Genomic DNA, 25,707 nt, shown 5'->3' with positions numbered 1-25,707 from the left:
GAGGCTCCTCGATAGGTACATGACACGTAGAAAAATAGAAAGCTGTGGGGAATATCAGGTAATTTTTAACGTAAGTAATGTTCGGCACAGCATTGGGGGCCGGAGGTTGAGGCTTACTTTTTCGATGTTGGAAATCCAAGAAACACACACAAAATGCTAGAGGAACTCCACATTGATATAATTTTCCTTAGATGCTGTCTGACCTGCAGCATTTTATGTGTGCTCCTTGTTCTACCACTTCTTGTTTTGGAATTTTCTACTGGTGAGAAAATGCCTTGTCCCATTCTCTCCGGATACATAATGATATCGAACACCTTTGCCCTGGGCAACAAGCAGCTTTCACATCACAAATGCGCCAGACTCCAGTGAGACAGAGGACTGCCCTTCCCTTCATATACATTGGCATTGCATTCACTGAGTTCACCACTGTCAGTCCCTTGGGGAAGGGTTCAGGGGGAATATTTATGTATAATACAGAAAGTGGAGTCACCGGTGTGTATTGTGATGATGCAAAAGTTGCTAGAGAATTTCAAGTGGGAAGAAATCGAGTAATATTTGGAAATCTGACTTTTTAAAGCATTATTTAGTAAACAAATCAGATATGGATAGTATGCAAAAGCTCTGTCGAGAACATCCTTCATTACCTGCTACAGGCTTGCTACATAGGCTGTGTGAGAGTACAGATGAACTCGATCAAACCCAGAGGAGATCAAAGTTATTATTGACAGTGATTCGGTAGCTTTTGAAATGAATATCTCAAAATATAAAATTCAGAGCAGACCATATTGTTGTCACTGGGTAAGCATTGCACAGCACAAGGTTTTTGCGCACATATTTCAAATCGGAGGGGACATTAATGGGAATGAGGGGAGGCTTCAGTGTCCCTGATGCCCTCACCTACATGATGTGCATCCAGCTGCAGCTTGTAACCCTGCACTTTAAGGAGCTGGAACTTGAAATGGACGAATTCCAGATCATCCGGCAGTTGGATGGGGTGATGGGTATCACATGAAGAGATGTGAATTACACTCAAGTTGCAGCACACAGGAAACTGGGTGAGTGTCTGGAAGAGGAATGAGGCTAAATAGTCATTGTTGAGTAATCTTCTGGCCATCCCCCACAAGAATAGGTGGACCAGTTTAGAAGGTGTTGTGTGGGGATTACCTGATGGAGCAAAGTCAAAAGGGGAGATAGGGGATTTGTTAGTGGAACAGAACTAGAAGGTGACTACTATCCGAGTGGTAATGCTCCCCTGTGGGGTGGGTGGTTAAACTAAAGTTGCAGGGAGGATTGGAGCCAGAATGACAGAACAGATAATGGAGAGGTTGAATTGAATTGACTTTATTACATACATCATTCGTATACTTAAAGAGTAGAAATCTTTACGTTACGTCTCCATCTAAGTGTGCAATTTATAGTAATTAATAATAATTAAGATGTACAACAGGGCATTCAAGATAACAGAAATACAATTGTATCAGCATGAATGAATCAGTCTGATGGCCTGGTGGAAGAGGCTGTCCCGGATCCTGGCGGTCCTGACTTTTATGCTGCGGTACCATTTCCCGGATGGTAGCGGCTGCAACAGTCTGTGGTTGGGGTGACTGAGCTCCCCAATGATCCAATGGGTCTGTTTTACACCATAATATAAATACCCTGGATAGTGGGAAGTTCACATATACAGATGGGCTGGGCTGTATGCACCACTCTCTGCAGAGTCCTGCAACTGGGGAAGTACAGTTCCCATACCAGGCAGTGATGCAGACTCTCAGAATGTTCTCAAGTTGCCCCTGTAGAAAGTTTTTGGGATTTGGGGAACCATTCCAAACTTCTTCAACAGTCTGAGGTGAAAGAGGCGCTGTTGTGCCTTTTTCACCACACAGCCGATATGTACGGACCTGGTGAGATCCTCGGTAATGTGTATGCTGAGGAACTTAAAGCTGTTCACCCTCTCAACAGCAGATCCATTGATGTCAGGAGGGTTTATCCTGTATCCATTAGAGGAACAAATTTGTAGGGAGATCGCAGACTATTACAAGAAACAAAGGCTGAGATTGTAAGCAATTTTAACTTTCCATATATTGACTGGGACTCTCATACTGTAAAAGGATGAGATAGGGTAGAGTTTGTCAAATGTGCCCTTAATCAGGACGCAGAATTCCTGATGTAGAAGTGTGCAATAAGCTGTTAGGAAACGATCCAGGGCTAGTGACAGAAATTAGTATATGGGAACACTTTGTATCTAGTGATCATAATGCTATTAGATTCCAAGTAAATATGGAGAAAGAGAGGTCCGGAACACGGGGTGACATTCTAAATTGGAGAAAGGTCAATTTTGATGGTATCAGAAAGGATTTGACAAGTGTGGTTTCAGACAGAATGTTTTTTGGCAAAGGAGTACTTAGTCAGTGGGACGCCTTCAGAAGTGAAATTTTAAGGGTGTAGAGTTTGTATGTGTCTGTCAAAATAAAAGTTGAGATGCAAATGGTGCAGGGAACCTTGGTTTTCAAGAGAAATCGAGGCCCCATATATTTTGTTCCTCTAAATGCCTCAGGCTGTTGGGTGCAACCAAGATGCATTAATGGCTACAATATCATCATTCCATGCCCTGAGCATATCTGACCTTTTTTTTAAGTTGTCATCTGTTGGCTTCTAAAAGTTTGCCAATAGTTTTTGCTCTTTTGTTTGCCCTCTCTTTGGCTTTTATGTTGGGTTTGGCTTGTCATTTCACCACAGTTTTGTCCTCCTGCCTTTCCAATGCTTGCTCTACTTGGGGATGTATCGATCACTCAGCTCCCAAATTGCTCCAGAAACTCCAGCCATTGCTGCTCCATTGTCACTGCTGCCAGTTTCCCTTCCAATCAAGTCTGGCCAGCTTCTCTGTCATTGAAACATGGAGAAGTTCAGTACAGAAACCTGCCATTTGGCCCATCTTCTCAATGCTGGAAAAACATTCAAGCTGTGGAATGCAATGACCTGCACCGGGACCTTAGCACTCCATACACCTACCATCCAGATACCCATCCAAACTTCTCTTAAATTGTGAAATCGAGCTACCATACACCACTTGTGCTGGCATCTCATTCCACACTCTCAAGGCCAATAATTTGTTCCCCATAAATTTTCACGTCCCCACTTACCCATCACCTCTGGTTGTTGTCACACTTAAAATCAGTTGAAGAAGCCTGCTTGCAATTACCCAATCTATACCCTTGTATTTTGTCTACACAGAAACATGGAAAACCTACAGCACAACACAGACCTTTTGGCTCAAACATATCCTTACCTTAGATCTACCTAGGCTTACCCCTAGCCCTCTAACTTTCCAAACTCCATGTATCCATCCAGGAGTCTCTTAAAGACCCTTTCATTTCCGCCTCCACCACAGCCGCTGGCAGCCCATTCCATGCACTCACCACTCTCAGTGTGAGAGGGAAAAAACTACTATACTTCAAACAAATCCTCAAAGCAATGTATTATTTCCTTGTTTATGTTTAGAGCCTTTTTTAGATGTATCAGATGATGAGGGGCATTGATCATGTGGATAGCCAGAGGTTTTTTCCCAGGGCAGAATTGGCCAATATGGGGGGGCATACAGTCTTTTAAGGTGCTTGGAAATGGATAGCGAGGGGATGTCAGGGGTAAGTTTTTTACACAGAGAGTGCTGGATGTGCGTAATGCACTGCCAGCAGCCGTGTTTGAGGCAGATACAATAGGGTCTTTTAACAGCCTCTTAGATAGGTACACAGAAAAATAGAGGGCTATGTGCTGGGGAAGTTCCAGGCAGCTTCTAGAGTAGGTTACATGGTTGGCACAGGACTGTGGGCCAAAGAGCCTGTAATGTGCTGTAGGTATCACTGTTGTATGTTTAGGAGCAAAACAAATTTGGTTAACTTCCAATCATCTGGTACCACCCCCATCACAAAGGATGACTTAATGATCTCTGCCAGGGGCCCGACAATTTCTGCACTTGCCTCCGACAGGGTCTAAGGGAGCACCTTGTCATGCCCTGGAGATTTATCCACCCTGATCTGCCTCAGGATAGGAAACACCTCCTGTACTTTAGTGTGTACAGGGTTCACGATGTTAATGCTGTTTTTCCACACTTCCATAGATTTTAGATAGATAGATAGATAGATAGATACTTTATTCATCCCCAAGGGGAAATTCAATGTTCCTCCAGTATGATATCACATAAACACAAGACAGACCAAGACTAACTGACCAAAAAAAATCACATAATTATAACATACAGTTACAACAGTGCAAAGCAATACCATAATTTGATAAGAGCAGACCATGGGCACGGTAAAAAAAAGTCTCAAAGTCCCAGATAGCCCGTCATCTCACGCAGATGGCAGAAGGAAGAAACCTCCAACGTGGCAAAACTTCCCGATGCAGCCTCTGGAAGCACCCGAGCACAGCCAACTGTGAGTCCGTCCGAAAACTTCCGACAACTTCGTGCCTCCGACCAGCCCTCCGACACCGAGCACCGAGCACCATCTCTGCCGAGTGCTTCAACCCCGGCTCCGGCCACCAAGCAACAGGCAAAGCCGAGGATTCGGGGCCTTCCTCTCTGGAGATCTCTCCGATCGCTCAGTAGCAGCGTCAGCAGCACAGGCATGTCAGAAGTTTCGCCAGATGTTCCTCCGTGCTTCACACATCCGTCTCAATCAAATCAGGATTGTGCACGGCCCCTACTTACAGATAACGGATATTCCTTACTGGAGTGGCCGCTGCGCCCTGCGTCGTCGCGCCGCCATCTTGATGTTTGCTGATGTATCCCGTTTGCTGAGTAAACAGAGATTAGAGAAAATGAGGATCTCCCTATCTGCTTTGTTTCCACACGTGGATTGCCATTCCGGTCTTCCAGAGGACCAACTTTCTCCCTTGCAAAACTTTTGCTCTTAATCTATCTCTAGAAGCCCTGAGGATTATCCTTCACCTTGTTTTGTGAGGGCAACCTCATGCCTTCTTTTAGCCATCCTGATTTATTTCTAATGTGTTCTCTTGCATTTCTTATACTCCACTAGAATTTGCCTGCTTATCCCTGTTATGCAACTCCATTTTGTGCTTCACCAGGGTCCCAAAATCTCTTGAATTCCAAGGTTCCCTACAGTTTAACATATCCTCTTCGCTGTCAATCAACACTGCTGCACCTCAGGGGTGTGTGCTTAGCCCACTGCTGTACTTTCTGTATACAAATGACTGTGTGGCTAGGCATAGCTCAAACACCATCTACAAATTTGCTAACGATACAACCATTGTTGGTAGAATCTCAGATGGTGACGAGGGAGCGTACAGGAGTGAGATATGCTAGCTAGTGGAAGGGTACCACAGCCACAACCTGACACTCAATGTCAGTAAGACGAAAGAGCAGATTGTGGACTTCAGGAAGAGTAAGATGAGGGAGCACGTACCAATCCTCATAGAGGGATCAGAAGTAGAGACAGTGAGCAACTTTAAATTCCTGGGTGTCATGATCTCTGAGGATCTAATCTGGTCCCAGCACATTGATGTAGCCAGAAAGAAGGCACGACAGTGGCTATACTTTATTAGGACTTTGAAGTGGTTTGGCATGTCAACAAATACGCTCAAAAACTTCTATCGTTTTACTGTGGAGAGCATTCTGACAAACTGGATCACTGTCTGTTGTGGAGGGGCTTCTGCACAGGACCGTAAGAAGCTGCAGAAGGTTGTAAATCTAGTCAGCTCCATCTTGGGTACTAGCCTACAAAGTATCCAGGACATCTTTAGGAAGCAGTCTCTCAGAAAGGCAGCATTTATTATTAATGTCCACCAGCACCCAGGGCATGCCCTTTTCTCACTGTTACCATCAGGCCTGAAGGCACACACTCAGCGATTCAACAACAGCCTCTTCCCATCTGCCATCTGATTCCTAAATGGACTTTGAAGCTTTGGACACTATCTCACTTTTACTGTTTTTGCACATTTTTAATTATCTATCCATTATACATAATTTATTTAATTTATTTCTAATGTTTTAATGTATTTATTTTATTGATATTTTATTATTATCTATGCTAGGTTCTGTACTGCATTGAACTGCTGCTGCTAAGTTAACAAATTTCACGACACATGCCAGTGATAATAAACCTGATTCTGATTCCGAGTTTCTATCTTTACCTTTTATTCTGACAAGCACATACCCGCTTTGTACTTTCAAAATTTCACTTTGAAGGCCTCCCATTTACCAAGCACACCTTTGCCATAAAGGAGCCTGTCCCAGTCCACAGTTGCCAGATCCTAGTATCTTAATTCCAGGTGTTGATCCATCCCTGAACACATCCGCCTTTCCTACGCTGCTTCTTGTATTGAAATATACAGGGCTCAGCATATTCACTGCACCATGCTCAACGTTTTCATTCCTGACTTTGTCTGAGGCCTGAACAACATCTGTCTCCACAACCTCTCCACTATCTGTTCTGTTATTCTGGCTCCCATTCCCCCTGCAACTTTAGTTTAACCCTCCTTACCCCCACCTCCCACCATGCAGCTCTATCACCCCTTTAGCTTTCCTCTCCCAGATCAATAAAAAGGAGGTGCATACCAGGTACAGGCAGATAGGAACAAATGAGGTACTTATGAAATACAGGAAATTGAAGTGAACACTTATGAAAGAAATAAAAGAAGGCATCAGCTTGCCCCAGCAGACAAGGTGAAGGAGAATCCTCAGGGATTCTGCTGATATGTTAAGAGCAAAAAGATTGCAAGGGGAAAAAAATTAATCCTCTGCAAGATCAGAATGGTAATCCATATGAGGAAACAAAATAGATGGGGAGATTTTTTTTTTTTGCATCCGTATTTACTCAAGAGATGAACACAGAGTCTATAGAAGTGAGGCAAAGCAGCAACAACTTCATGGACTCTGTACAGATTACAGATGTGGAGTTGTTTACTGTCATAAGGCAAATTAGTGTGGATAAGTCCTCAAGGCCTGACAAGTTCTTCCCTGGGACCCTGCGGAAGACAAGTGCAGAAATTGTCAGGGCACAAACACAGATATTTAAATGATCCTTAGTGACAGGTGAGGTACTGGAGGATTGGAGGACAGACAATGTTGTTCTACTGTCCAAGAAAGGCTCTAAAAATAAATAAGAAATTGTACGTTGGTGAGCTTGACATCAGTAGGGGCAAAGTTATTGCAAGTTATGTGCAGGAACCGGATATATAAGTATTTGGATCGATGTGGACTGATTAAGAATAGACAGCATGGCTTTGTGCATGGTAGGTCATGTCTAACCAATCTTATAGAGTCTCTCAAGGAAGTTATCAGGAAAGTGGATGAAGGCAAGGCAGAGGATGTTGTCTACATGGACTTTAGCAAGGCACTTGACAAAGTCTCATATGGGAGGTTGGTCAAGAAGGTTCAGTCACTCAGCATTCAAGATGAGACAGTAAATCGGATGTGACACTGCCTTTGGGAGAAGCCAGAGTGTGGTAGCAGATGGTTCCCTCTCTAACTGTAAGCCTGTGATTAGTTGTGTGCCATAGGGATCAGTGCAGGATCTGTTGTTGTTTGTCATCTATATCAGTAATCTGGATGTTGGTGTGCTTAACTGGATCAGCAAATTTGTGGGTGACACCAAGATTGGTGGTCTAGTGGACAGCGAGGAAGACTATCATGGCTAGCAGTGTGACCTGGACTCGCTGGAAAAATGTTTTGAGAAATGAAAGGTAGAAGTTAAAGCAGAAACATGCGAGTTGTGGCAGTTTGGTAGGACCTACCAGGTGGATCTTACACAGTGACTGGGCACTGAGGAGTGTTGTAGAGGAAAGGATTCGGGGAATACAGGTCTATAATTCACTGAAAGTGGTGTCACAGTTCAATGGGGATGGAAAGAAAGATTTTTGTACATTGGCCTTCATGAACCAAAGTACTGAGTACAGGAGATGAATGTTATGTTGACATTGTACAAGACATTGGTGAGGCCTAATTTGGAGTATTGAGTGCAGTTTTGGTCACCAACCTACAGGAAAGATGTAAAGACTTTGAAGGAGTTCAGCGAAAATTCGCAAGGATGTTGCCAGGTCCGGAGGACTTGGGTTGTAAGGAGAGATTGAACAGGTCAGGACTTTATTCCATAAGACCATAAGACAAAGGAGCAGAAGTCGGTCACTTGGCCCATCGAGTCTGCTCTGCCATTTTATCTTGAGCTGATCCAGTCAATCTCCCCTTTAGTCCCATTCTCCCGCCTTCTCACCATAACCTTCGATGTCCTGGCTACTCAGATGCCTATCAATATCTGCCTTAGATACACCCAATGACTTGGCCTCCACTGTGGCCCGTGGCAATAAATTTCACATATTCACCACCTTCTGGCTAAAAAAAATTCTTGCATCTCTGTTCTGAATGGGCACCCTTCAATCATTAAGTCATGCCCTCTTGTACTGGAATCTCCCACCATGGGAAACAACTTTGCCGCATCCACTCTGTCCATGCCTTTCAACATTCGAAATGTTTCTATCAGGTCTTACCTCATTCTTCTAAACTCCAAGGAGTACAGTCCAAGAACGGTCAAACATTCCTTATACGTTAACCCTCTCGTTCCTGGAATCATTCTAGTGAATCTTCTCTGAACCCTTTCCAAAGACAGAACATCCTTTCCTAAATAAGGAGCCCAAAACTGCACACAGTATTCCAAGTGAGGTCTTATCAGTGCCTGATAGAGCCTCAACATTACATCCCTGTTCCTATACTCTATTCCTCTAGAAATGAATACCAACATTACATTTGCCGCCTTCACCACCGACTCAACCTGGAGGTTAACCTTAAGGGTATACTACATGAGGACTCCCAAGTCCCATTGCGTCTCAGAACTTTGAATTCTCTCCCTATTTAAATAATAGTCTGCCCATTTATTTCTTCTACCAAAGTGCATGACGATACACTTTCCGACATCGTAATTAATTTGCCACTTCTTTGCCCATTTCCCCAATCTATCCAAGTCTCTCTGCAGACTCTCTTTCCTCAGCACTATCAGACCCTCCACCTATCTTTGTATTGTCAGCAAACTTAGCCACAAAGCCATCTATTCTATAATCCAAATCGATGATATACAATGTAAAAAGAAGCGGCCCCAACATAGAACCCTGTGGAATACCACTGGTAACCGGCAGCCAACCAGAATGGGATCCCATTACTCCCACTCTCTGTTTCCCACTAATCAACCAATGCTCTATCCACGTATGTAACTTTCCCATAATTCCATGGGCTCTTATCTTGTTTAGCAGCCTCGTGTGGCACCTTGTCAAATGGTTCCTCAGTGAAGACTGATGCAAAATACTCGTTCAGTTCCTCCGCCATCTCCTTATCTCCCATTACAATTTCTCCAGCATCGTTTTCTATCGGTCCTATATCTACTCACACCAGTCTTTTACTCTTTATATACTTGAAAAAGCTTTTACTTGAAAATAATATCTTTGATATTATTTGCTAGCTTCCTTTCATAGTTCATGTTTTCCCTCTTAATGACCTTCTTAGTTTCCTTTTGTAAGCTTTTAAAAACTTCCCAATCCTCTGTCTTCCGACTAATTTTGCTTCCTTGTATGCCCTCTGCTTCGCTTTTACTTTGGCTTTGACTTCTCTTGTCAGCAATGGTTGCATGCTTTTTCCATTCGAAAATTTCCTGAGGGTTCCTTCACTTCCATCTCTCTAATTACTTCCGGTTCATTGCACAATACCCAATCCAGTACAGCCGATCCCCTAGTGGGCTCAACAACAACCTGTTCTAAAAAGCCATCTCGGAGACATTCTACAAATTCTCTCTCTTGATATCCAGTGCCGACCTGATTTTCCCAATCCACTCGCATGTTAAAATTCCCCACAATTGGAATTCCTTGGAATGTAGAAGATTGAGGGGAGACTTGATGGAAGTATATCAAAATTATGAAGGTTATAGATGGGGTAAATGCAAGCTGGGTTTTACCACTGAGATGGGGTGGCACTACAACCAGAGGCCATGGGTTAAGGGGGAAAGGTGAGGGGAACATGAGGGGAAATGTCTTCACACTGACGGTCATTCGGGTATGGAATGAGCAGCCAGTACAAGTGGTGCAGGCAAGCTCAATTTCAACATTTAAGAGGTTCATATAGGTACGTGGATGGTAGGAATATGTGAGTGGGCAGTTTAAATAGTTCAGCACAAACTAAATGGCCCAAAGGGCTGGATTCTGTGTTGTATTTTTCTATGACTGACAAGAACCTGAAATAATATGATTATTCATTTAATTCCTTTTAACAGCTGTGTGGACCAACCATTCATCTGGGCAGGAAATGTTTACATGGCTTCAAAACTGTGGCACTTTATATTGACAGTAGATAAAAGAAAATCCCAGCTACACATCAACAAAGGGTATTTGCATGAGAGAGGTCAGTTACTGTGGGGCCAGGCACATTTGCAGCTCATTGGGAACAGGGAATAATACTAATGGAGAGAGTCAAACTGAGCCAGGTCACAGATTGGAGATGGCAGAAATGCCCCATTCTTATTCCAGATACCAGCACTGTGCCCAGTTGGAAGATGATTTCTCTCTCCAACTTGGGTTGAACCTCACTGTAACAATGTGATGTCAGATCACACCATGACAACTCAATTGATCTCATCTGAAATGTTGTCCTTCACTTTATGATGTACTATAAATCTTTTTTCAGGTTAAAAACAATAAGGAAATTATCTACGGGTTTGTCTGACACAACACGCCATTTTGTTGTCTATGTCCAGATATTTAAGAAGTGGAACAAGGGATTCACTCGATCATCATTCCTACTCAGACTGTGGGGAGGAATTCACTCGATCATCTGACCGACTGGCATGCTGTCAATTTACACGGGGGAATCCATTTATCTGCTCAGACAGTGGGAATGGATTCAGTCGGTCATTTCAACTGAAGGTACATCAGCAGGTTCACCATGGGCAAAGCCATTCATCTGTTCTGTGGGTGAGAATGGATTGAGACAGTCTTCCTGCCTGTTGCATACACCAGTCAGTGCACATTGAATTTGTGTGGAAGGATTCACTCAGTCAACTGACCTAATGGCTCAACAGCGAGTTCACACCGGGGAGCGGCCATTCACCTGCTCAGACTGTGGGAAGGGATTCACGTTGTCAGCTAATCTGCAAGCACACCAGTCAGTTCACACTGGGGAGAGGCCATTCGCCTGCTCGGACTGTGGAAAGGCATTCGCACGATTCGCTACCCTACAAGCACACCGGTCAGTTCACACTGGTGAGAGGCCGTTCACCTGTTCAGACTGTGGGAAGGGATTTGCGTTGTCATCTCACCTACTGAGACACCAGTCAGTTCACACTGGTGAGAGGCCGTTCACCTGCTCGGACTGTGGGAAGGGATTCACTTCATCATCTCAACTTAAGGTACATCAGCGAGTTCACACTGGGGAGAGACCGTTCACTTGCTCAGACTGTGGGAAGGGATTCACTCAGTCATCCTACCTACAAGCACACCAGTCAGTTCACACTGGGGAGAGGCCATTCGCCTGCTTGGACTGTGGGAAAGGATTCACTTCATCATCTCAATTTAAGGTACATCAGCGAGTTCACACTGGGGAGAAGCCGTTCATCTGCTCAGACTGTGGGAAAGGATTCACTTCATCATCTAACCTTAAAGTGCATCAGCGAGTTCACACTGGGGAAAGGCCATTCACCTGCTTAGACTGTGGGAAGCGATTCACTCAGTCATCCAACCTACAAGCACATCAGCGAGCTCACACTGGGGAGAAGCCATTCATCTGTTCAGACTGTGGGAAAGGATTCACTTCATTATTTAACCTTAAGGTGCATCAGCGAGTTCACACTGGGGAGAGGCCATTCACATGCTCAGACTGTGGGAAAGAATTCACTACATCATTCCAACTTAAGTTACATCAATGAGTTCACACTGGGGAGAGGCCGTTCATCTGCTCAGAATGTGGGAAAGGATTCACTTCGTCATCTAATCTTAAGCTACATGAGCGAGGTCACAGTGGGGAGAGGCCATTCACCTGCTCAGACTGTGGGAAGGCGTTCAGGTCGTCATCTCACCTACTGAAACACCAATTAGTACACACTGGTGAGAGGCCGTTCACCTGCACAGAGTGTGGGAAAAGATTCACTCAGTCATCCCACCTGCAAGCACATCAACGAGTTCACACTGGGGAGAGGTCGTTCACCTGCACAGAGTGTGGGAAAGGATTCACTCAGTCATCCCACCTACAAGCACATCAGCGAGTTCACACTGGGGAGAGGCCATTCACCTGCTCAGAATGTGGGAAGGCATTCACTTTTCCATCTCAAGTGAAGGTACATCAGCGAGTTCACACTGGGGAGAGGCCATTCACCTGCTCAGACTGTGGGAAGGGATTCACTCAGTCATCCCACCTGCAAGCACATCAGCGAGTTCACACTGGGGAGAAGCCATTCTCCTGCTCAGACTGTGGGAAGGGATTCACTCAGTCATCCCACCTGCGAGCACACCAGTCAGTTCACACCGGGGAGACTCTGGACACCTGCTCGGACTTTGGGAAGAGATTCTCTCAGTCAAATCAACCAAATGTGCATCATTGAGTTCACACTGGAGAGACCGTTCACTGGATGTGTGTCCATCACCGTTGCTGAATGCAATTTCGAGAGTGACTGTCGGTGCTGAACTCTGCAATTATTGCTGCTGCTCACCACACCCAGTTCTGCACCCTGTTCACTGGGCATGGGAGGAGTTTCTTCTGCTGCATATTCACCTTTAATGAGATGTGTTTAATACTCTGGACCTGAGACAAATAAATCAGTTTTAGTTTAAACTCTGTCTCTGGTACTTAGTGAATTTATAACACACGTAGTGCACAGTAGAGAGTCAACTCAGGCTGCCCAGACCTTGCCGAGATTCAATTCCACGACAGTCCTTTTAAATCATCCCCTGTTATTCACCTCTCACTCTCCCTGTGGTGATGGGTTCCAAATAGTCACCACTCTGTGGGTGAAGAGGTTTCCCTTGAATTTCCTGCAGACTGAAGAAGTTGAGCTGACTGCAGTTCTGTCTGAGATGTTCTTCGCCCCTCAAATCTCTGGGCTGAGGAAGAATGACATTGGTAGTTAACCTCCTTAATTATGACTCATTTCCATTTTATGGGTCATTTTTCCTGCTTACAAAGGGTTGTTGAAAACACCAGTGTCCTTTAAAGACTGGAAGTAGAATTGGAAACCATCAGTTGGATGTTCAAAGAATCATGATCAGAAACCAGAGGCAGGTCTGCACAGGGTAGAGTGTGGGGCTCTGGAAGATGTTTGGGGTAAGAACGTATCATGAGAAGGGAATCAGCAGCAGGGAGTGGAACCGAATAACAGAGTAGGACCATTTCGAAGCTGATTGACAGAAAATAATTCGGTTGTCTGACTGATGACAGAAACAATACCTGTTGTGAGGTGCTCCATTGGTTGACGAAGATGTGGGTGTTGGGAATGGTTATATCTATTGAGGGAGTTATTCCTGCTTGTTCATCCTGTAATATAATTTCCGGATGGTTATTATATAACCATATAACAATTACAGCATGGAAACAGGCCATCTCAGCCCTTCTAGTCCATGCTGAAAGCTTACTCTTACCTAATCCCACTGACCTGCACTCAGCTCATAACCCTCCATTCTTTTCCTGTCCATATACCTATCCATTTAAAAAAAAATATCGAACCTGCTTCTACCACTTCTACTGGAAGCTCCTCCACACAGCTACCGCTCTCTGAGTAATGAAGTTCCCACTTGTGTTACCCCTAAACTTTTGCCCCCTAACTCTCAAATCATGTCCTCTTGTTTGAATCTCCCTACTCTCAATGGAAAAAGTCTATCCGCATCAACTCCACCTATCTCCGTCATAATTTTAAATACATCTATTAAGTCTCCACTCAAACTTCTATGCTCCAAAGAATAAAGACCTAACTTGTTCAACCTTTCTTTGTAACTTAGGTGCTGAAACCCAGGTAACATTCTAGTAAATCTTCTCTGTACCCTCTCTATTATATTGACATCTTTCCTATAATTCGGTGAACAGAACTGTACACAGTACTTCAAATTTGGCCTGAACAATGCCTTGTATAATTTTAACATTACATCTCAACTCCTATACTCAATACTCTGATTTATAAAGGCCAGCATACCAAAAGCTGTCTTCACAACCCTATCCACATGAGATTCCACCTTCAGGGGACTATTCACCATCATTCTATTATCTATGCCCCATAGATCACTCTGTTCTACTGCATTCTTCAATGCCCTACTATTTACCATGTATGTCCTATTTTGATTAGACCTACCAAAATGTAGCACCTCACAGATCAGCATTAACCTCCATCTGACATCTTTCTGTCCACTCTTCTAACTGGCTTAAATCTCGCTGCAAGCTTTCAAAACCTGCTTCATTATCCACAACGCCACCTATCTTAGTATCATCTGCATACTTTCTAATCCAATTTACCGCCCCATCATCCAGATCATTAATGTATATGACAAACAACATTAGACCCAGTACAGATCCCTGAGGCACACCACTAGTCACCGGCCTCTAACCTGACAAACAGTTATCCACCACTACTCTCTGGCATCTCCCATCTAGCCACTGTTGAATCCATTTTACTACTTCAAAATTAATACCTAACGATTGAACCTTCCTAACTAACCTTCCATGTGGAATCTTGTCAAAGGCCTTACTGAAGTCCATATAGACAACATCCACTGCTTTACCCTTGTCAACTTTCCTAGTACCCACTTCAAAAAGTTCAATATGTTTTATCAAACGTGACCATCCACACACAAATCCACATTGACTGTTCCTAAACAGACCCTGTCTAATCAGATAATTATATATACCATATCTAAGAATATTTTCCGTTAATTTACCCACCACTGATGTCAAACTTACAGGCCCATCATTGCTAGGTTCACTCTGAGAACCCTTTTTAAACAATGGAACAACATGAGCAATACGCCAATCCTCCGGCACCATCCCCCTTTCAAGTGACATTAGAAATATTTTTGTCAGAGTCCCTGCTATTTCTACACTAACTTCCCTCAAGGTTCTAGGAAATATCCTGTCAGGACCAGAGACTTGTCCACTTTTATATTCTTTAAAAGCTTTAGTACTTCCTCTTCGTTAATCCTCTTAGTTTCCATAACTACCCTACTTGTTTCCCTTACCTTACACAATTCAATATAATTCTCCTAAGTGAATACCGATGAAAATAATTTTTTCAAAACCTCCCCCACTCCTTTTGGCTCCACACATAGCTGTCCACTCTGATTCTCTAAGGGACCAATTTTATCCCTCATTATCCTTTTGCTGTTAATATAACTGTAGAAACCCTTTGGATTCATTTTCACCTTACTTGCCAAAGCAGCCTCATATCCTCTTTTAGCTTTTCTAATTTATTTTTACATTCTTTATATTAGATTCTTTTTACATTCTTTATATTTTTCGAGCACCACAATTGCTCCATGCTGCCTATATTGATTATAGATCTCTCTCATTTCCCTAACCAAGTTTCCAATATCCCTTGAAAACCATGGCACTCTCGAACCTTTAACCTTTCCTTTCAAACTAATAGGAACATAAAGATTCTGTACCCTCAAAATTTCACCTTTAAATGACCTCCATTTCTCTATTATATCCTTTCCATAAACAAATTGTCCCAATCCACTCCTAAATCTTTTTGCATCTCCTCAAAGTTAGCCTTTCTCCAATCAAAAATCTCAACCCTGGTACCAGTCCTATCCTTCTCCATAATTATTTTGAAACAAATGGTATTGTGATCAAATGGTATGTGCTCCCCAACACTTACCTCCATCACCTGAGCTATCTCATTCCCAGCAGGAGATCCAACGCTGCCACTTCTCTAGTTGGTACCTCTATGTATTGCTGCAAAAACCTATCCTGCACACATTTTACAAACTCAAAACCATCCAGCCATTTTACAGAATGGGCTTCCCAGTCTATGTGTGGAAAATTAAAATCTGCCACAATCACAACCTTGAGCTTACTACAAATATTTGCTATCTCCTTACAAATTTGCTCCTCCAATTCTCGCTCCCCATTAGGTGGTCTATAATACACCCCTATGTGTTACTATAACTTTCCCATTCCTTAATTCCACCCAAATAGCCTCCCTAGACGAGCCCTCTAATCTATCCTGTCAAAACACCACCCCGATATTTTCTTGGACAAGCAATGCAACGCCTCCCCCTCTTGCCCCTCCAATTCGATCACACCTGAAGCAACGAAATCTAGGAATATTTAGTTGCCAATCACACCCTTCCTGCAACCATGTTTCACTAATAGCTACAACATCATATTTCCAGGTATCAATCCATGCTCTAACCTCATCCACCTTTCTTACAATGCTCCTAGCATTAAAATAAATGCATTTAAGAAACTCTCCACCTCTTCCTCTCTGCTTATCCCTAACAGTGCACGCAACTTTATTATCTTTTTGTTTTCCTTCTCCCCTACATATTTGGTCTGAAACCTCCTACATCAGGGAGGAAGTTCAAATCATCTCTGTGTTAAAAGTCTAACCATCACAGTAACTGAAGGCAGCTGCAGGTTCATGAGGGACTGTTACTGTCAGATTCTGCAGTTCTTGCGGCTGCTCATCGCACCCAGGACTGAACCCTGGTCACTGAGCATTGGAGGAGTCTGTACTGCTGATGATAGCCTTAAACAAGACTGATGTTTAATATTGTGGATCTGTGAACGATAAATCAGTTCTGTATCAAATCCCGTGTCTCAGGTACTTACTGTCTCTACCACACTCACAATGTACACTAGAAAGGTCACTCAGCCCATCTGGTTCCTGCCCATGTTTCTGTTCCATATCCGTATATCAAAATCTACCCCTGCTGTTCCCCTCTCACTCTCGCTGAGGTGACAGGTTGCCACTAGTCACCACTCTGTGGGATAGGAGATTTCCCATAAATTTCACAGAATCATAGAAATCTATTTTCCTAAGCTCCATGTACCTATCTCAGAGTCTCTTAAAAGACCCTATTGTATCCGCCTCTACCATCATCGCTGGCAGTGCATTCCACACACACACACACATCAGTGTTTGCTTAAAAAAAACTTAGCTCTGATATCTCCTCTGTACCTACTTCCAAGCAGTTTCAACCTATTCCCCCTCGTGTTAGCCGTTTCAGCCCTGGGGAAAAGCCTCTGGCTATCCACACGACCAATGCCTCTCATCATCCTATACACCCGCATGATTTTCTCCAGTCTGAATAAGACGATGAGCTCACTGTGGTTTTGACGTTCCCTCCCCCCTCTCCTCCCCTACGCCTTCCCCTCTCTCTCTCCCTCCCTCCCCCTTTGTGTCTGACGTCACTGCCCCGCCTCACTCAGGCACTTAAAGCGACACTCACAGTTAGCGAACCTGCGGTCTCGTAACACAATGCGCCTCTGAAGTGTGACAGCAGGCTAGCGAGTGAATCTTCGATGGTGCAGAGTCAGAAACCAAAGAGTTGCCAGATTGAGTCAGGGCTTTGGGGCTGCAAAGAGAGATGGGGTCTAGAGTTTACGAGGAGGAGGAATCAGACCAGCAGGATGTGGCTACAAAAGAAAGATTAGAAGCATTTGGAAACTGGTTGATCGAAAAAAAAGGTGGTTAATTTCTGCAAAATACTGGTGGAAATCAACAGTCAGGCAGCAATTGTGGAGAGGCATAAAAAGGAAACGTTTAGGCCGAGCACCTTCAGCGTGTCTAGCCTGTCTACTCCGCTGCTTAGTTGCTCTCTGAATTGCAGAGTTCCTCCAGCGTTTTGTGTGTGTGCGTCTGTGTATTTCCAGCAACTGCAGAATCTCCTGTGTTTTATATCTGCATTTTACTTTGGCATTAGATACACGTTGATATTGAGTATATTGCTTATAGGAGCCGCTTTCTGCGTTAAAACAGCTGCAGATTTTTCTATACACACACGAAAAAATGAGGTATGGACATTGAACAGGTGCTTACAGAAATATTTAATGGCACCGTGATTACCCATAAGGCAATGCGTTAAGAATTTCGCCGGCGCTGAAGCGCCAATGAACTGCGCAGGCGTCAGGCTGAGGACGTCCCCGAGTATCACGCATGCGCGCAGTACACAGAAGGCTTTGAAAATGTCGGCTGCGGGTAAGAGCGATTCCCCGTGTTTTTAGCTTAAACACCGACTTCGGGATAATTCCTTTGAATTTCGGACACCGTGGCCAACAATCCCGGGACAGTCCTGCCCTCTTCCCTCTCTCTCAGCCCCACGATCCGTACACGGGCCCCGGGGAGCTTCCGGTTGATGAGGGAATGGGAACCGATGGATCTCTCAGACAGAGCTGAGCTCCAGCTATCTAAATGTAAGGATTAGGAACTCAGAGAAAGGGAACAAAATATTTTACATCAGCAGTTCAGAAAATCAGCATTAGTACTCTTTTCCGTAGATTGTGTGTTGTTTGCTCTACCTCCTCTTGCTCTGGACTTTTCTACCGGTGAGAACATGTTTTGTCCAATTCTCTCTGTGTACATAATGATATCAAACACCTTTGTCTTGGGCAACAAGTAGCTTTCACATCACACATGTGCCAGACTCCGGTGAGACAGGCTACTGCCCTCCCCTTCATATACCATCACTGAGTCCACCACCGTCAGTCATTGGGGGAGGGTTCAGAGGAAATATTTATGTAGAATACAGAAACTAGTGATGCCTGTTTGCATTTTGGTGATGCAAGAGTTGCTGGAGAATTTGCAAGTGGGAAGAAGTGGAGTGATATTTGGAAATCTGACTTTTTAAAGCATAATTTAGCAAGGAAACCACATATGGACAATGTGCAAAAACTTTGGTGAGAAAATCCTCCATTTCCGTTACAGGCCTGCTACATAGGTTGTGTGAGAGTGCAGATGAACTCAATCAAACCCAGAGGAGATCAAAGTTCCTATTGACAGTGATTTGCTAGCTGTTAAGATGAATACCTCTCCATATAAAATTCACTGTGCACATCTTGTCACTGGGTAAAAAATACACAGTACAAGATTTATCTTCACACTGGTTATTATAAGTTAGAGGGGAGATTATTACAAATTAGAGAGGTATTGGAGGGAAGGAGGGGAGACCTCCAGTGTCCCTGATGCCCTCACCTACAAGATGTGCATCCAGCTGCAGTTTGTAACCCTGCACTTCAATGAGCTGCAACTTGAAATGGGTGAATTCCAGATCATCCAGCAGTTGGAGGGGGTGATTGATATGACATGAAGAGAGGTGAGTTACACCCAAGGTGCCGGACACAGGAAACTGGATGAGAATCAGGAAGGGGAATGAGGTTAAATAGCCATCGCAGAGTACTCTAGTGGCCATCCCCCACAACAACAGGTGGATCACTTTAGAAACTGTTGGGGGGAATTACCTGGCAGAGGAAAGTCAAAAGGCTGATAGGGGATTCGTTAGTTAGAGGAACAGAACAAGAGGGGACGAATATCATAGTGGTAAGGCCTGCTAGTGGTAGTGAGCAGGGGAGGGGGTGATGTGGTTAAAATAAGTTGTAGGGGGAATGGGAGCCAGAATGACAGAACAGATAGTGGAGAGGGTGAATTGAATTGACTTTATTAGATACATACTTCATAAACATGAGGAGTAGAAATCTTCACGTTACATCTCCATCTAAATGTGCAATGTGTAATTTACAGTAATTTATAATAGATCGTTTGTACATAGGACAGTCAATATAACATGGAAATGCAATTGTATCAGCATGAATTAATCAGTCTGATGGCCTGGTGGAAGATGATGTCCCAGAGCCTGTTGCTCCTTTTGCTGTGGTACCGTTTCCTGGATGGTAGCAGCAGAAATAGTTTGTGGATGGGATGAATTGGGCCTGTTTGTCCCTGATATTCTTTGGGCCCTTTTTACACACCTGTCTGTGTAAATGTACTGAATCGTGGAAAGTAGATTGTGCAATGTATAATTTCCTTGTTTATATTTAGAGACATTTTTTGGTGTATAAAATGATGAGGGGTATTGAGCGTGTGAGTGGCCAGAGGAGTGTTTTTTTTACCCCAGGGTTGAAATGGTTAATGCCACTTTTCCACACTCCCATAGACCCTTTGTCCATCTCCTGAGTAAATAGAGATGGAAAAATATTTAAGATCTCCCCCATCTGCTTTGTTTCCACACGTGGATTGTCATTCCGGTCTTCCAGAGGACCAACTTTGTGCCTTGCAATCCTTTTGCTCTTAATCTATCACTAGAATCCCTGAGGATTATCCTTCACCTTTTCTGTGACAGCGACCTCATGCCATCTTTTAGCCATCCTGATTTATTTCTTATGTGTTCTCTTGCATTTCTGATATCCATAAGAAACTGACTGCCTATCCCTGTTATGCAATTCCATTTTGTGCTTTACCAGGGTCTCAATATCTCTTGCAATCCAAGTTTCCCTACAGTTTCTATCTTTACCTTTTATTCTGATATACCCGCTTACTACTTTCAAAATTTTGCTTTGAAGGCCTCCCATTTACCAAGCACACCTTTGCCATAAAGCAGCCTGTCCCAATCCACAGTTGCCAGATTCCAGTGTTGATTCCAGGTGTTGATCCATGCCCTGAACACATCCACCTTTCCTACGCTGCTCCTTGTATTGAAATATACAGGGCTCAGCATATTCACTGCACCATGTTCAACTTTTTCATTCCTGACTTTGTCTGAGGCCTGAACAACATCTGTCTCCACAACCTCTCCACTATCTGTTCTATTACTCAGGCTCCCATTCCCCCTGCAACTTTAGTTTAACCCTCCTTACCCCCACCTCCCAGCATGCAGCTCTATCACCCCTTTGGCTTTCCTCTCCCAGATGAATAAAAAGGAGGTGCATACCAGGTACAGGCAGATAGGAACAAATGGGGTACTTATGAAATACAGGAAATTCAAGTGAACACTTATGAAAGAAATAAAAGAAGGCATGAGGTTGCCCCAGCAGACAAGGTGAAGGAGAATCCTCAGGGATTCTGCAGATATGTTAAGAGCAAAAAGATTGCAAGGGAAAAAATTAATTCTCTGGAAGATCAGAATGGTAATCCATATGAAGGGATAACATAGACTTGGGGAGATTTTTTTTGCATCCGTATTTACTCAGGGGATGGACACAGAGTCTATAGAAGTGAGGCAAAGCTGCATCAACTTCATGGACCCTGTACAGATTACAGAGGTGGAGGGGTTTGCTGTCTTGAGGCAAATCAGTGTGGATCAATCCCCAGGGCATGACAAGTTGTTCACTAGGACCCTGCGGAAGACAAGTGCAGAACTTATCGGGGCCTCAGCACAGATATTTAAATCATCCTTAGTGACAGGTGAGGTACTGGAGGATTGGAGGACAGACAATGTTGTTCTGCTGTTCTAGAAAGTCTGTAAAAATAAACTAGAAATTATATGTTTGTGAGCTTGACATCAGTACTGGGAAAGTTATTGGAATGTGTGTGCAGGAACCAAGTATATACTGTAAGTATTTGGATAGGTGTGGACTGATAAAGGATAGACAGCATGGCTCTGGCCAATCTTATAGAGTCTCTCGAGGAAGTTATCTGGGAAGTGGATGAAGGCAAGGCAGTAGATGTTGTCTACATGGACGTTAGCAAGGCACTTGACAAAGTCTCATATGGGAGGTTGGTCAAGAAGGTTCAGTCACTCAGCATTCAAGATGAGACAGTAAATTGGATGAGACACTGTCTTTGGGAGAAGCCAGAGTGTGGTAGCAGATGGTTGCCTCTCCGACTGGAAGCCTGTGACTAGTGGTTGCCACAGGGATCAGTGCTGGATCTGTTGTTGTTTGTCATCTATATCAGTAATCTGGATGATAGTGTGGTTAACTGGATCAGCAAATTTGTGGGTGACACCAAGACTGGGGGCAGTGGACAGTGAGGAAGACTATCATGGCTTGCAGTGTGATCTGGACCCACTGGGAAAATGGTTTGAAAAATGGAAAATGGAATTTACTGCAGACCAGTGTGAGTTGTTGCACTTTGGTATGACCTACCAAGTGAGGTCTTTCACAGTGACTGGTCGGGCACGGAGGAGTGTTGTGGAAGAAAGGGACCTGGGAGTACAAGTCCTTAATTCACTGAAAGTGGTACCACAGGTAGATAGGGATGGAAGGAAAGATTTTAGTTCATTGGCCTTCATGAACCATATACTGACAATAGATGGATGTTATGTTGACTTGTAGAAGACATTGGTGAGGCCTGATTTGGAGAATTCTGTGCAGTTGTGGTCACCTGCCTACAGGAAAGCTGTAAAAGAAGTTCAGAGAGTTCAGAGAAAATTCACAAGGATTTTGCCAGGTCTGGAGGAGTTGGGTTAGAAGGAAAGATTGAACAAATCAGGACTTCATTCCTTGGAATGTAGAAGATTGAGGGGAGATTTGATTGTGATAGAGAGGCACAGATAGTGTTAATGCAAGCTGGCTTTTTCCACGAAGATTGTGTGGGACAACAACCAGAGGACATGGGTTAAGGGTGAAAGGTGAAATGTTAACGGAACATGAGGGGAAACTTCTTCACACAGACGGTCATCCTGGTGTGGAATGAGCAGCCAGCACAAGTGGTGCATGTGAGCTCAATTTCAACATTTAAGAGGTTTTCTGTTGGTACCTGGATGGTAGAGGTGTGGGAGTGGGCTGTTTAAATAGTTCAGCACAAACTAGATGGCCCAAAGGGCCTGTTTCTGTGTTGAAATTTTCTATGATTGTGACAAGAACCTGAAATAATACAAAAATTCACTCTAACCCCTTTTGACAGCTGTGTGAACCAACCAGTCATTTCAGCAGGAATGTTTTATATGGCATTAAAACTGTGACACTTTAAGTTAATAATACATAAAAGTAGATCCCAGCTGCACGTCAAGAAAAACTATTTGTGTGAGAGTGTTTCAGTTACTGTGGGGTGAGGAACCCATGCAGCTCAGTGGGAACAGGGAATAATATCAATGGAGAGAGTCAAACTGAGCCAAGGCACTGATTGGAGATGGCAGAAATGCCCCATTCTTATAGAGACAGGAAGAGCATCAGGGAATTGATGGTCATTCCAGATACCAGCACTCTGCCCAGTCAGGAGTTGATTTCTCTGTCCAACTTTCGTTGAACCTCACTGTAACAGTGTGATACCAGATCAAACCTTGGTAACTCAAGTAATTTAATCTGAAATGTTGTCCTACACCCATTGATGGATTTTGTAAATCTTTTACAGGTTAAAAATGAGAAGGAATTCATCTCCAGGAAGCTCAAACACGGCACAGCAGTTTTGTTGTCTCTGTCTAGATATTTAAGAAGTGGAACAAGGGATCCAATTGACCACCCTTCGTGCTCAGACAGTGGGGAGGGATTCACTCGCTCATTTGACCAACTGGCACGCCTGTAATTTACACAGGAGAAAGGCTGTTCACCTGCTCAAACAGTGGGAATGGATTCTCTCGGTTATCAGAATTAAAGGTACATCAGCAAGTTCACACTGGGCAAGGCCATTCATCTGTTCTGTGTGTGAGAAGGGGTTCAGTTGGTCATCCCACCTGTTGACACACCAGTCAGTTCACACCACACTGGGCAGAGGCTGGTCATCTGCTGAATTTCTGGGAAAGGATTCACTCAGTCATCTGACCTAATGGCTCACCAGCGAGTTCACACTGGGGAGAAGCCATTCACCTGCTCAGTCTGTGGGAAAGGATTCACTCGGTCATCTACCCTACTGGTACATCAGCGAGTACACACTGGGGAGAAGCCATTCACCTGCTCAGTCTGTGGAAAGGGATTCACACTGTCATCCCGCCTACTGAGACATCAGCGAGTTCACACTGGGGAGAAGCCGTTCACCTGCTCAGAATGTGGGAAGAGATACACTGAATCTTCCACCCTACAGAGACATCAGCGAGTTCACACTGGGGAGAAGCCGTTCACCTGCTCAGTCTGTGGGAAGGGATTCACTCATTCATCCCAACTACAGAGTCATCAGCGAGTTCACACTGGGGAGAAGCCGTTCACCTGCTCAGAATGTGGGAAAGGATTCACTCAGTCATCCAACCTACAGAGGCACCAGCGAGTTCACACTGGGGAGAAGCCGTTCACCTGCTTAGTCTGTGGGAAGAGTTTCACTCATTCATACCACCTACAGAATCATCAGCGAGTTCACACTGGGGAGAGGCCATTCACCTGCTCAAAATGTGGGAAAGGATTCACTCTGTCATCTACCCTACTGGTACATCACCGAGTTCACACTGGGGAGAGGCCGTTCACCTGCTCAGAATGTGGAAAGAGATTCATTCATTCATCCCACCTACTGAGACATCAGCGAGTTCACACTGGGGAGAAGCCGTTCATCTGTTCAGAATGTGGGAAAGGATTCACTCGGTCATCCCACCTACAGAGTCATCAGCGAGTTCACACTGGGGAGAAGCTGTTCACATGCTCAGTCTGTGGGAAGACATTCAGTAATTTATCCAGCCTGCAGAGACACCAGCGAGTTCACACTGGGGAGAAGCCATTCACCTGCTCAGTCTGTGGGAAGAAATTCACTGATCCAGCCAACCTACAGAGTCATCAGCGAGTTCACACTGGGGAGAGGCCGTTCACCTGCTCAGTCTGTGGGAAGAGATTCACTGACTCTTCCACCCTACAGAGACACCAGCGACTTCACACTGGGGAGAGGCCATTCACCTGCTCAGTCTGTGGGAAGGGATTCACTCAGTCATCCCACCTCCAGAGTCATCAGCGAGTTCACACTGGGGAGAAGCCGTTCACCTGCTCAATCTGTGGGAAGAGATTCACTCGGTCATCCAGCCTACAGAGTCATCAGCGAGTTCACACTGGGGAGAAGCCGTTCACCTGCTCAAGTCTGTGGGAAGGGATTCACTCAGTTATCCCACCTACTGGCTCACCTGTCAGCTCACAATGGGGAGTGGCCATTGTTATGAATCCCTAGGTTTTGTTTGCTGTGGACTGTCATTTTAAGAGAGAGAGAGAGAGAGATTAAGAAGGCAAATCAGTCTGACTTGCAGCTTGTTTACATCACGTGCAGCTTGTTCAGTTTTAACCGAGGACACAGACACTCAGAGTCAGATGGAGATGAAGGAGGAAAAATGGAAGAATCGAAACCAGGGAACTAGTGGCCAAGGGTCACTGTTTGGTACTTTCCTTTGCCCACAAGGGTGGGCTAATTATCAATTCACCGTACATCAAATGTGTGGTTGTCACCTCATTTGACCCATAGGAGTGGATCTGATTTGGGATATCCTGTGGAGGCCACTTATGTGTTAACCCTTGCCTGGCTGTGGTGTGGTAATTCATTTTAAGACGATACCCCTTATGACAAGTTACTTCGGGTGATAATTAGTATGTGGATTTGGAAGGATGACAGATAAAATCTACAGTGACTGTTGTCTCGTTTTACCACCATGGAACCTCTCAACATTTACCCTGGATTACAATTATCTCTCTCATCACCTATTCTGTGGTTGAACTGAACTTTCATACTTTACCATCTCAAGACTACAAGCCTTGTTTCCCCCGAGCTCAATAGTTTGGGAGTTATATTTATGCACATACATATCCTAGACTGGACTGCCAACACAGATGCCTTGTGCAGGAAGGCACAGAGTCGACTGTACTTCCTAAGAAGGTTGGCGTCATTCAATATCTGTAGTGAGATG

The 25,707-nt window shown here is 44.2% G+C and overlaps 1 protein-coding gene across 1 annotated transcript; it reads left to right on the top strand.

The window, feature by feature from the left end:
- Window positions 1-1,888: 1,888 nt before the first annotated feature.
- On the top strand, window positions 1,889-25,311 carry LOC140722620 (uncharacterized). Its single transcript, XM_073037324.1, is given in 3 exon segments — window positions 1,889-1,913; window positions 11,035-12,500; window positions 23,679-25,311. Coding segments are annotated over 3 exon segments (2,793 nt in total). The 3' UTR covers window positions 24,981-25,311.
- The last annotated feature ends 396 nt before the right edge of the window (window positions 25,312-25,707 follow it).

This window comes from Hemitrygon akajei, unplaced genomic scaffold (genome assembly GCF_048418815.1).
Source record: "Hemitrygon akajei unplaced genomic scaffold, sHemAka1.3 Scf000082, whole genome shotgun sequence".
Classification (NCBI taxonomy): Eukaryota; Metazoa; Chordata; class Chondrichthyes; order Myliobatiformes; family Dasyatidae; genus Hemitrygon; species Hemitrygon akajei.
Note: the sequence above shows the minus strand (reverse complement) of the source record. Positions and strands in the feature narration are given on the sequence as shown.